The sequence below is a fragment of the Dipteris shenzhenensis genome, chromosome 9 (genome assembly GCF_047967505.1).
Source record: "Dipteris shenzhenensis isolate YYH24624 ecotype China chromosome 9, Dip_SZ_1.0, whole genome shotgun sequence".
In the NCBI taxonomy this organism is placed as follows: Eukaryota; Viridiplantae; Streptophyta; class Polypodiopsida; order Gleicheniales; family Dipteridaceae; genus Dipteris; species Dipteris shenzhenensis.
The window spans coordinates 32197195-32210308 of record NC_141604.1 but is presented as its reverse complement, the minus strand read 5'-3'; the positions used below and the strand labels follow the sequence as shown (position 1 = coordinate 32210308).

The 13114-nt window shown below is 44.0% G+C and overlaps 1 protein-coding gene across 1 annotated transcript in view; it reads left to right on the top strand.

Annotated features, from left to right (window-relative positions):
- Positions 1-12539, top strand: part of LOC147898527 (SWI/SNF complex subunit SWI3B-like) — a 64709-nt gene extending 52170 nt beyond the window's left edge. Inside the window, exons 6-7 of the mRNA XM_087379347.1 lie at positions 11263-11408; positions 11498-12539. Of these exons, the coding sequence (XP_087235473.1) occupies positions 11263-11408; positions 11498-11941 (590 nt within the window). The 3' untranslated portion in view covers positions 11942-12539. The remainder of the gene's footprint in view (positions 1-11262; positions 11409-11497) is intronic.
- Positions 12540-13114: the final 575 nt, after the last annotated feature.

Below are 13114 nucleotides of genomic sequence, written 5' to 3'. Positions count from 1 at the left end.
TGCGCAGCAGATCTGGCAGCGCAATGGCGTGCAGATCTGGCGCGCAGATCTGGCAGAGAGATGGCGGGCAGATCTGCAGCGGCAGCAGGAACGGCAGCAGCGTGGCAGAGAGATGGCGGGCAGAAGATGAAGATGGCGACCAGCTGAGCGAGGGAGAAATCTGAGAAGGGGAAACTAGAAAACTAGAAGTGAAATAATAACAAGATTGAAAGACAAGAAGTACCTTGAGAAGAGTGTAGACAAGACACAAGCTAGATAGATAGATTGCAATGATGTGACCCATGAATATATGGGCCAAAGTACAAGACATAAAGCAAGAGTGCTTATGGGATAATTGTAGAGGTGCCACATGGCACACACTCAAGACACAAAGACTAGACTAGACTTAGACAAATGTAGACTAGGGAAATAGTACACTTAGTGTGCACTTATCTCCAACAAATATTTCTTTTTGTTTTTCAATAGTATGCTTATAAAGAAATAAAATGTTTTCCTATTGTTCAGTTACGGTCAATGGGGACTAGGTCTAGCATTTGAGGGTGGACCCCCTTGCTTCGGGTTATGGGCATTAGTGACCCACAAGAGTGATGGCCTCTCTTTGAGAGGGACAACTGGAAACCACACCACCCCTGAATACCCAAACATGGGACCAATCAAATGCATAGATTGAATAGTGACCTAGGAACCATTCAAGAGAATGTTCCCTGAGCTTTGGGTGTGGGCTTGGCAACATCCCAAGAGTAATGGAGATACAAGATAAGAGGACAAACAAATGAGCTCAGTATGGCTCAATTTGTTTATGAGGTGGACATAGCTACATTTCAGCAGTGTCCTGAAATCCTGGATGCTTATGAGGAAGCATTTCAGTTGAGGACAACCGAATGAAAGACGGAGGGAATGTCATCCTGCTTCAACATGTATCCACTTGCTTGGTAATATTTCTTTTTGTTTTTCAATAGTATGCTTATTAAGAAATATAATGTTTTCCTACTGTTCAGTTACGGTCAATGGGGACTAGGTCTAGCATTTGAGGGTGGACCCCCTTGCTTGGGGTTATGGGCATTAGTGACCCACGAGTGATGGCCTCTCTTTGAGAGGGACATCCGGAAATCAAACCCCACTTGAGTACCCAAACATGGGACCAATCAAATGCACAGATTGCATACTGACCTAGGAACCATTCAAGAGAATGTTTCCTGAGCTTTGGGTGTGGGCCTGGCAGCATGCGAAGAGTAATGGAGATACAAGATAAGACGACAGACAAATGGGCTCAGTATGGCTCAATTATGACCTTAGAGTACGTTAGTAGATAGTCCAAGCTGTCAGCAACCCGTGGGTGTGATCAGAATTGAATTTTGATGACTTTGAAATTTTAAGGTTTTTGGGAGCGACATGTGGCGGCTGACATGTGGCAGACTGCCACATGGAATCTGAGCTGGCAGGTCAGTCCACCTGTCCCACACATGTGGCAGGGCATGCAGGCCAAGTGTCTGGCCCCAAATCTAGTAGATTTGGGGCAGGTTGTGGGCTGTCCTCTTTGGGACTGCAGCCCACCAAAAGTCTGGGACAAGTGTCCACCTTCCACTCTGGGCTTTTGGGGGGGGGGGGGGGGGGCTAAGCCTATAAAAGAAGGCCTCTCCCCTTCATTCCCTACATGAAAAAATTTGTCACTTTTCTTCTCCCTTCTTTTGGTTGATGCAGCAGAACCTCTCCAACTCCTTGGGTGCAGCCAGCTCCTCCCTAGGCCATTCTCTCACCTCAGCAGCACTTTCTCTCTCTACAGCAGCACACTCTCTCTCTACAGTTCCAGCCCCTCCTCTCCAGAAATCTGCCCCCTCTCAGCTCTTTTGGAACAGCAGCAGCATCCTCTCTCCTTCTCCTAGCTTGGAGCAGCCGTAGCCCCTTTCTCTCTCTACTGCAGAATTTCTCTCTCTACTGTTCCAGCCCCTTCCCCTTGCAGAAATTTGCCTTTCTCTGCATCTCTGGAACAGCAGCGGCTCCTTTCTTACATCCCCTCCCTTGGGCTCAGCATTGGCACTCTCTGTCTACAGCTATCACTCCATAAAGGCTCTCTCTCTAGCTTACAGGCTGTTTTTCTGAGCTGTTCTCATTCCAGCCCCATATCCACACTCTCCTCACCCAAGGGAGGTTCAGAGGCATCAAGGACTTCATCTACAAAAGGGTCAAGTCACGAAGGGAGTCTGTATTGTCAAGTTTATCTCATTTACAGCACTATTTCATGTTGTTTCTACTATCTTTCTAGAAACTAGTGCTTGCCTCTAATGGTGGATGTAAGTGGTGATTGTTGCAGGCTTCTTCCTTGTGGATTGGGCAAGCCAAGAGTTGAAACCTGAGCTGGGAGTCCTCCTTTCTGTTGTCTACCTTGTACATATGCTCTTGAGTCTTGTATCTAGGTCCTAGGCTTTCATTGAGTTCATCAGTTTGGAAGGTGCATTGCACCTTGGTCTTGTATCTCCATTTTCAAGAATAAAGTGAGCCTAGATAAGGGGGAGGGGGGCGTCTTGCCCCCTCAATCATATTGCAATTTCCAATGATGTCACTTTGTGTTTAAGCTGTATAAGTCTTAATTCCAGCTTAATTGCAATCTCTTAAGTTCAAGTATATGTGATTGGTAACTCGCAATCATTTCATTCAAACGCCTCTGTAAAATCCGTTGTCTGAATCGATTGAAAGCACCGGGTAGTTTAGATTGGTATCAGAGCTTAGGCAGTGGGCTTGTACTCTGTGCTTTCTCTTGTTGAGTCTCTCCTTCATTGAGTCATCTTGTCATCATGGCAGCCAATGGACCTGACCCTCCTCCTAACCTGCATGAGTTGAGTGCTCTCTTGTGAAACATTGCTCAACAGTTTGAAGTGCTGGAAAGCAACCAAGCAGAAACTCATGATACAGGGCCCCAATCCCAAGGAAGAGGCCGTGCGGATAACACCAACTCCAACAAGGAGGGAAGATCATCCTCTTCTTCCCCTCCTCGAGGTAGACGGCGTCATCGGAGTCCATCTCCTTCGAGACATCCACGGAGACGAAGGTATGCAAAGCATAAGGTACCTCTTGGAGACAAGCTCTTCAAGTTTACCAAGTACCAGGGAGAGGACAAGCCCGAGGTCTTGCTGGCGTAGATGTGAGACCTCGAGTATTTTTGAAGATCCAGTTTGCCATCCTGCACATGCAAGACCGTGCTTCACTCTGGTGGGCAGCTATGGTCAACACTGGATAGCAAGCCCACACCTGGAAGCGCTTCAAGAAGAACTTGATGAGGTACTTCCTGCATAAGGAGTTTAAGAGAGATACAATGGTGCAGTGGGACATCCTCCGCTAACACCAAGAAGAGAAAGGCAGTGAGTATGTTGATCTTTTTTGAGATACTTTGTTAAAAGTTCAAGCATTCAGTAGGAAGGATAAAAAAGAGTAGCAAAGGAAGTTCTTTGCTGGCCTACGGTATGTCGTTCAACATGAGGTGGACATTGCCGCTCCTACTTCTCTCGAAGACACCATCAACATCACCTTGAAGGTGGAGAAGAAGCAGTCTTTCTCCAACAAGTGGAACGGCAGCAACAACAAGCGGAAGTCCTAGGGAACTTCTTCCAAGGAACAAAAGGGTACGGAGACAGCAAAGGACGCACCAAAAGAGCAAAAGTCAGCCAGCCAACCTCCTCCGAAGAAAGCAGCCTGCACTTTCAGCTCATTGTCTCCACAACAGAAGCAAAAGTATTACTCCGAAGGGCGGTGCTTCAAATGTGGCGAGCGAGGCCACAACTTCTACGAATGCCCTCAAGCTGCCAAAAACAGCAGCAACAAAGAAAAAGCCCCCAAAAAGCCAGCTTTGGTGGTTAACAAGGTGGAAGCACCTCCAGAAAAGGGAGCTGCAAATGACACCCATAGTTTGTTGAAAACATGGGGTCAGGTAAAGGATCAATCCGCTTTGTTTTTGTTAAATAGCGGAGCTACTCACAACTTTATATCTCATGAGATGGCACAGAACTTGGGGACAGCCCTAGAGGATAAAGGAGAAGGCTTGGAGGCAATTGCAGTCTTCAAGAACCAAGAAGAGAAGGTGTATCCCATCATCGGGAAGCTTCAGGTAGACATCTAGGGGTACTTGGATCATCTACCCTTCATGGTGGCACCACTTCAAGGATCGGATGTAATTCTTGGCATGCCCATGAATAAGCAAGTCAACCCCCGAATCGATTATGTGAAGAATATTCTAACCCTCCAACATAAGGTAGAGATGTGAGCATTACAGCGGGAGTTTCAGGAAACACCATTCCATATGGTAAGTCATGCACGATCTCCCAATTTGCTTAAGAAAGGAGTATGTTCTTTTCTAGTGTTTGTACGCGATAAGCAACCAAGTGAAGAAAAGTTAGATCCTCTCATAAAAGAAAGATTAGATTTCCTTCAGGAATTCTGTGGTTGCTTCTCTCAAGAACTTCCTAGCCACCTCCCTCCTGAGAGACCAGAAGATCACAAAATAGTTCCAAGGTCTTCACCTCCACATAGACCCCCATATAGAGTTAGTCAATCCCAGTAGGATGAAATCTTCAAGCAAGTCCAAGAACTCTTGGACAAGGGATTGATCCAACCCAGTAGTTCTCCCTTTTGCTATCTTGTCTTACTAGTCCAAAAGAAGGATAAAACCTTCAGGATGTGCATAGACTATAGAGCCTTAAACAAACAAACGGTTAAGAATCGTTTCCCGATTCCTCGTATAGACGATATCTTTGATCGTTTAGGAGGATTTGAAATTTTCAGCCGCATAGATCTTAAGAGTGGCTACCATCAGGTACGAGTTGTACCTGAGGACATTCATAAAACAGCCTTCCGAACCACATTTGGGCTGTATGAATATATGGTAATGCCATTTGGCCTTACCAATGCCCCAGCCACGTTCAATCGGCTGATGGAACGGTTGTTTAGGAACTATAGAGAGTTCACTGCCGTCTTCTTTGATGACATCCTCATTTTCAGCAAGAATGAGGGAGAGCATAAGGAGCATCTAAAGATTGTATTTCAAATCTTAGCTTCACATCAATGAGAAGAAAAGTGAGTTCTTTCTTCCTGAGATTCACTATCGTGGTCACATTATCTCACGAGAAGGTGTCCGTATGGACCCAGCCAAGATACAAACAATTGTAGAGTGGCTTGACGTGAAGAATGCCCATGAGGTAAGGTATTTTCTAGGCCTATGCTCATATTTGGCATTTTGCTGAACTTGCAGCCCCTCTACATGATCTCACTAAGAAAAATCTGAAGTTCAGATGGATCCAAAAAGAAAAGGACTCTTTTAATGCTCTAAAGCATGCCCTGACTACAGCTCCTGTACTTATCATTCCTGACTTAAGGAAACCATTCCTAGTAGCAGTTGATGCCAATGGCGATTGCCTTGGGGCTTCTCTTACCCAGGATGGTCATGCTGTGGCCTTTGAAAGCCGACGGCTAAGAGATGCTGAACTTCAATATGATATCTATGAAAAAGAACTCTTAGCTGTAATTCAAGCTCTCAAACTTTGGAAACACTATCTTTTAGGGATAGATTTTCTTGTAAAAACTGATCATGAAAGTCTTAAATATTTTCTAACTCAACCTCTGATCAGAGAGAGACATATGAAATGGTCTACCTTTCTGCAATCATTTCATTTTCAGATACAATATACTCCTGGAAAAAAGAATGTAGTGGCTGATGCCCTTTCTCATAGACCACGGCTTCACCATATTTCAGTTCCCTATCATGATGAGCTAACAGCCCTCAAAGAATTCAATGAGGGAGACACTGATTTTGCTCAGCCATGGGCACATCTGAAAGATGGGGCACCCATCATGCCTACCACATTAGGGATGGCTATTTATTCATGGAGAACAAACTATGTATCACAAAGCAGCTTAGATCTAAAGTGATGGAGGAAAGCCATAACCCACCCTATGCTTGTCATAGGGGTATTGTGGCCACTTTTTCAGCCGTGGCCCGTGGATAAATTTTTCTATTGGCCTGACATGAAAAAGGACACTGCTGCCTATATTTCAGCTTGTCTCGCATGTCAAAAAGCTAAGTATGAGAGAGGAAAACCCGAGGGTTTACTTCCGCCCTTGCCCATTCTTGAGAGACCATGGGAACACATCACCATGGACTTCATTATAGGAATTCCCAGGACCAATCAAAATCATGACATGATTTGGGTGATAGTAGATCGATTCAGCAAGCAAGCCCACTTCATTCCTTGCAGAAAGAATCTCAAGGCACCTGAAGTTGCCCATTTATTTATTAGAGACATCTTTAGGCACCACAGCATGCCCAAGTCTACAGTATCAGATAGAGACTCAAAGTTCACTAGTAACTTCTGACAAGCTTTGTTTGAGAACCTTGGAACTCTTCTAAGTTTCTCCTCAGCTTTTCGTCCTCAAACGGATGGCCAAACTGAAGTTACGAATAGTACACTCTTGGATTTGCTGAAATTTTATGTGTATGACCAGCAAACCTTTTGGGAGAAATTCCTTCCTCTTGTGGAGTTTGCTTATAATAACACAATTCATTCCTCCATTGGAAAAGCTCCTTTCAAAATTGTATATGGTAGATCTTTACCAACTCCACTCATGCAAACAAAAGAGAAAATCTTTGCCGCTGATCAATTCATGGAGGATTATGACTCTGCTTATGCTCGAGCAGCCATTCAAAAGGCACAGGAGAAACAAAGAGCAGCTACAAATAAAAGACGGAGGGTGTTTGCAGTGAAAGAAGGCCAATGGGTCTTATTGAAATATGAGAAGGCCCGGTTAAAAACCAAAGTGGGCAAAAAGCGCATCTACTTCAAGCTATCCTTTCGATATTATGGTCCTTCTCAGGTGTTGCAAGTAATAAATGATGTCTCAGTCCGATTGAGACTTCTAGAGCATTGGAAGATCCATGATGTCTTCCACGTAAGCTTGGTGAAACCCTTCATTGGGGAACCACCTCAAGAGCCCACATTGGACGATGCATCTGAAGTAGAGGACACTGAGATCTTGTTGATCCCAGAGGAGATTATTTTGAATAACTACAGTCTACACTATGAAACATCGAGGCACGACTCGCAAGATGTATCTTTTGAAGTTCAGAGGACTCCCATCCACTGATGCCCAATGGGTGGACAGAGCTACATTTCAAGAGTGTCTTGAAATCCTGGATGCTTATGAGGAAGCATTTCAGTTGAGGACAACCGAATGAAAAACGGAGGGAATGTCATCCTGCTTCAATAACATGTATCCACTTGCTTGGTAATATTTCTTTTTGTTTTTTAATAGTATGCTTATTAAGAAATAAAATGTTTTCCTACTGTTCAGTTATGGTCAATGGGGACTAGGTCTAGCATTTGAGGGTGGACCCCCTTGCTTGGGGTTATGGGCATTAGTGACCCACGAGTGATGGCCTCTCTTTGAGAGGGACATCCGGAAATCAAACCCCACTTGAGTACCCAAACATGGGACCAATCAAATGCACAGATTGCATATTGACCTAGGAACCATTCAAGAGAATGTTCCCTGAGCTTTGGGTGTGGGCCTGGTTGCATCAAGAGTAATGGAGATATAAGATAAGACGACAAACAAATGAGCTCAGTATGGCTCAATTATGACCTTAGAGTATGTTAGTAGATAGTCCAAGCTGTTAGGAACCTGTGGGTGCGATCAGAATTGAATTTTGACAACTTTGAAATTTTAGGGTTTTTGGGAGCGACATGTGGCAGCTGACACGTGGCAGACTGCCACATGGAATCTGAGCTGGCAGGTAAGCCCACCTGTCCCACACATGTGGCAGCATGCATGGCTGTCCCACACATGTGGCAGCATGCATGGTAGGTGGTAGGGCATGCAGGCCAAGTGTTTGGCCCCAAATCTAGTAGATTTGGGGTAGGTTGTGGGCTGTCCTCTTTGGGACTGCAGCCCACCAAAAATCTGGGACAAGTGTCCACCTTCCACTCTGGGCCTGGGGGGGGGGGGGGGGGGGGGCTGAGCCTAGAAAAGAAGGCCCCTCCCCTTCATTCCCTACATGGAAAAATTCGTCACTTTTCTTCTCCCTCCTTTTGGTTGATGTAGCAGAACCTCTCCAGCTCCTTGGGTGCAACCAGCTCCTCCCCAGGCCATTCTCTCACCTCAGCAGCACTTTCTCTCTCTACAGCAGCACATTGTCTCTCTACAGTTCCAGCCCCTCCTCTCCAGAAATCTGCCCCCTCTCAGCTCTTCTGGAACAGCAGCAGCATCCTCTCTCCTAGCCTGGAGCAGCCACAGCCCCTTTCTCTCTCCTGCTGCAGTCTTTCTCTCTCTACTGCAGAATTTCTCTCTCTACTGTTCCAGCCCCTTCCCGTTGCAGAAATCTGCGTTTCTCTGCACCTCTGGAACAGCAGCAGCTCCTCTCTTACATCCCCTCCCTTGGGGTCAGCATTGGCAGTGGGCTGCTCAGGGTCGCGACCCCCCTAGGCGCCTCCAGAGCTGACAGTCCTGAGGGAGAGCCTCTCCTCCTGCCCCTCAAGACTGATCAGGCTGCAGCCCTACAGCACAGACATAGGGACCAGCATACCCTAGACTATCCTCACGGGGGGGGCGGGCACACCCACAACACAGGCCCTCACTCTCTACGCTACCCTCACTCATTGGGCGGGCACACCCACAAACACTGGCCCTCTCTCATAAGGAGATGTTGATCTCTAACAGATGTACCATGCAATTCTTCTGAACTCATATGAGCTGCAATTGCCAAAGATATTAAAGCTGATCATCAGATTTTAATTATATAACACAAGAATCAGGTCGTATCGGGAGAAGGGCATGGCCTCGAAAGTCAAACTGATCCATATATTTTTGGATTTGGAATGAAAGTTGCTGGACCTGAGTCATGAGCGTGACGGTAAAATGTAGGTTGATCCGCAAGTTCAATTCCATAATGAAGCGTACATTGAGAATTTCTTTGACTCTACGAGAGTAGATGCTGTTAATATTGATTGTCCATGAGAATTGATAGAGGAGTACCAAGAATAGATCCTTGAAACAGGAGCACCTGTTTTTATAATGCTTGTGTTGAAGTTGATGCGAGGCTGACATGTATTCCATTGTGAAAGCGTTTTTCTTAATGTCTGGAGAAGTAGGCTTAGCCTCCTATCGTATGTCCAAAGTGGGAGGTTCCATATTAGAATTCTGCTGGTTTAAAAGGCGCTTTGGAAATCAATCTAGTGACGGGTGCTTGAACAAATGGTGCATTGTCTAGAGAAACCTGTGGACTCTGGCAAACTCGTGAGCGATATTTTTGAGGAGGTCCATTAGACAAGAGCCTGGGCCATTGTTGTTGATGATTAATTCCAGGTTGCTTCAAGCTTTGGGGTCTTACCGCGAAGATATTGGAAGTTCATTAGAAATGATTCTATTATTGAGATTGTGGGATCATTGTGTTGAAAATGAGAACTGCCAGAGATGGATTGTGATTGCAACTGAGAAGAGGTTCATCGAATGGGCCCCATAAGGTCTGATATCCTTTGGATTATTGTATGTCATCTTGCCTATGTGGAAGGATTGTAGTTCATAACGTCGGTGCAGATTGTTGGAGATAGTCCCAAAGTGAAGGCATGGAGTTTCTCTTTATTGGTCAAACCATCAATCTCAAGTACCAATCTAATTATTGCAACTGGGCACGAGGTTGGAAATCCTCATAAGTAGGCACGACTTGCTTACAAATGACATGCTCAAATCTGTCCCACGTGGTGGCACCTTTGCCATCCTTCAAGTGGCATTGCTACCAGAGGAAGGTGCAATGCATTGACTAGCATAGATTTCCAGAAGTTTTATTTTCCATTTTTTCCCCTTTAGATGCCTGAAATAAATGCTACAAAACACAAAGCTCCTGGTGTTGCACATTAGGGGGACCATCATTGAATTGGGTCTTAGGAAGCAATGTCAATTGTCACAAACAGAACTACCCTGGGATCCGGATGCCTGGAAGGCTTGGAACTGGGAAGCTAGGTTGGCTATTGGAGGTAAACACATCCAGCAAAATGCTGGGCGAAACTACAGCCAAGAGAGGCAAAGACTGGCTAGTACCTCCCAGTATATTCCTAAGGGGTCAGATGAGGAGGAAAGGTGCTGGAGATTATGGAGCCTTTGTATGAAATTGAGGGTAACACTATCACTAATGGAAACTATGAATTCAGCGAGTCAGTTCATTCAAATAAGGATTTGACATGTTTCATGTGACCTGTCATGGCTCAATTCTGACATGGGACTACTGACTCGGCAGTATAGTCTGTTGTTATGAGACTTGAGACTTGATACTTGAGTTCTGTTTTTGATGATCTGATCTTTGTTTTACGATGTATCATTGTGTCTGGTGATTTGGCCACTGAAACGTATGACCTATGATCTATGATTATTCATAGTTTTTTCAGATTTGAGTATTTTGTTTTCATTTTGTGGCAGAGGGCACTTTGAACTTGAGCTGCTGGAGAGCCCTTGGGCCACTTATTATTTTTAATTTCAGTTGAAATTTGAGACTTAACTTTTGTTACTTAAACTTGTAAGTTGCAAGCCAGGCAGTCTTGATTCCAAACTCTACAGCACGTTAAAACTACTTCAATCTTTAGTATTTAAGTTTTATCTTCAGACCTCATCAATGATGAAAGTATGTACTGATTCATGTAGATTGGAAATTCTATTTAGTATCTACATTTAATGTTTGCTATGACATGTGAATTGTAATATAAAACCTGTTTTTGGTCCACTTGTATGTTACAGTATTTTGTTTTTAAAAAAAGTGTTTCTAAAGTGTCTAATTTTTAGAAAAACTTATGACACCCTTGTCCAAAGCATTCTAATGTGTTATATCTGATGTAACAACCACGAACCTTAACCATAGCCTGGTAAGCCATGACATGTTTCAAACTTTTTTTCAAAGATACTATCATGCTCCTGCTGGTTGTTCCAGGATTCTACATGCCTTGTTTGAATTGTCGTAAGCATAGTTCTGTTGTTGGTTTGATCATATCATCTTTACAATGTAAAAGCTAAGAGTACTTACTACGGTTTAGAGAACTAGATAGGTAATCATGTGTGGACAAAAAGAATGTCATGCTAGTGTTTAGATAATAGGCACAGTTCATGTGTGGGAAAAGAAGAATGGCATGATTCTTGACTTGATTGCTTATTGCTTCATTTCTTAGTTTTGTATTTGCTCTCACAAATATACCAAACACGATTGTCTTATATAAACTCGCGTTTCTGTTTTTACAGCCAGAATGGGAAGGAGCTCATCTCTTGGGAAGATTAAGAACGCTGCAGCAACAGCTGTGGCAGCTGCTGCTGTCAAAGCCAAGTTCCTTGCTGATCAAGAGGAATGGGAAATCTTACGTTTGGCAGACAAAGTTGTTGACAGTCAGGTTTCTGATCTCTGTTGTCATGCAGCTTTTTTTTTGGGTCCATCTTTGGGTGGGCTTGGAAAGTAATACAAGTTTTTTTATGAATGCAGTTGAAAAAGACTCAAATCAAGCTTAAATTATTTAGAGAGCTAGAAATGATGCTGGAAAGGGAACGTGATCTGTTGGAGAAATCTAGGCAAAGGCTTATATTGGATCATGCCCAGATAACAGCACCTCGGGCTATCCACTCTGCCTCTGGTCATTCATCAGGTCTGAATGGAGCTGGATCCCTTGGATCAAAGCTATCACATTCGCTTCTGGGAGCATCTTCAGGGTTTGTTTCAGTGACTCCAATGGCTCCAACGGCAGCGACCCCCCCTTTTACTGCCCCAGGACAAAATGATTCCCTCAGAGGTCTTTCAGTCCCACAATTCAGGGATCCTCATGGGACAAATAACTTACCTATGAGACCTGTGTCTCTTGCTAATACATCTCAGTTTCTAGGCCAATCTGAGATTCAGAGAAGCACACCTAGGATGTCAAGGTCAAAATGAGAAAGACTAGTTTATGGTTTTCAACCTTATGAGTGACTATCATGAGATTGAAACTGCACTATGTGTTGTGTGTTTAGAGGATGAGTTTGGGCATGTTCCTGGATTCATCTAGATATATGCAACCATTTTGGTAAGTTCTTGTTGCAGAGAACCTTTTCCTGCAAAGAAACAAAGGAACATGCCCATTTCTAATCAGAATCTTGGGACACTCACATGCTGCTGAGAATCACCAGGGTCGTCATGCAAAGTTACTTTGAAGACATTCCAGTTGTCCTTACCCATCACAAGGGACTGGGTTAGCCCTGGAGGCTGTCTTCGATTCTCAGATTGCTGTAAATTGTAAGTTTTTAGACCCATAGTGCTTTACATGGCTTATTATAGGTCATGTGATGTAACGTATCTTAGGAGTAAAGTGTACACTTTAGAACAGGGTGGCACCTTGCTGCCAAATTCTACCTTTTTGATTTGGGTTTCATTTATGACAACAGAGCATAAATGCTAGAATGATAGGGACAGGTTTCACTGTACATGGAGTCCTAGATGAATAAGTGATTTCAGTCTTGTGTTGGCATTTGCACATGTTTCACATGTAATACAAAGAGAGGCTCTCATTTTGCATGCACTGAGGTCTTCATTTTCTAGCTTAAGCTTGAACTCTCTCAATGTAGGGATCTATGGAGTGAAGGTGTCTGTGTTGCTCTTTGCCAAAAAGAATTGCATGAAAGTATTTGCTTAATTTTTGGTGACATGATATGTGGTAGCAAGAAAGTCTCACAAAGCGACAACAGATTCATCATAAAAACATGCTAACTTTGGGATACTTGCTGCTGTTGGCCTCCTCTTATGGGGATGGGCATCTTCTTTTATCATTTTGTTGAGGGGTTCCCCGTTGAACTCATTTTGTAATTCCGTGTGGACTTATTTCACTATATCGTTATACAGATCATCCCTGGTTTGGACATTTTCAGTCCTATCTGGCCAAGTGGAGCTAGATGTATTTCCGCTGCTCAATGTAATGTCCTTATATGGGAATCCTGTTAGAAGGCATCAACTTTTGAGAGGCTGTGTCACAATGCAATAGGGAGAATGCAGGGTGTGTCAAGTAGCAAAATGCGAGGTCTATATTTTTTTGGATAGTTTGTTAGTGGATAATCAAGTATGGACTGAAACATA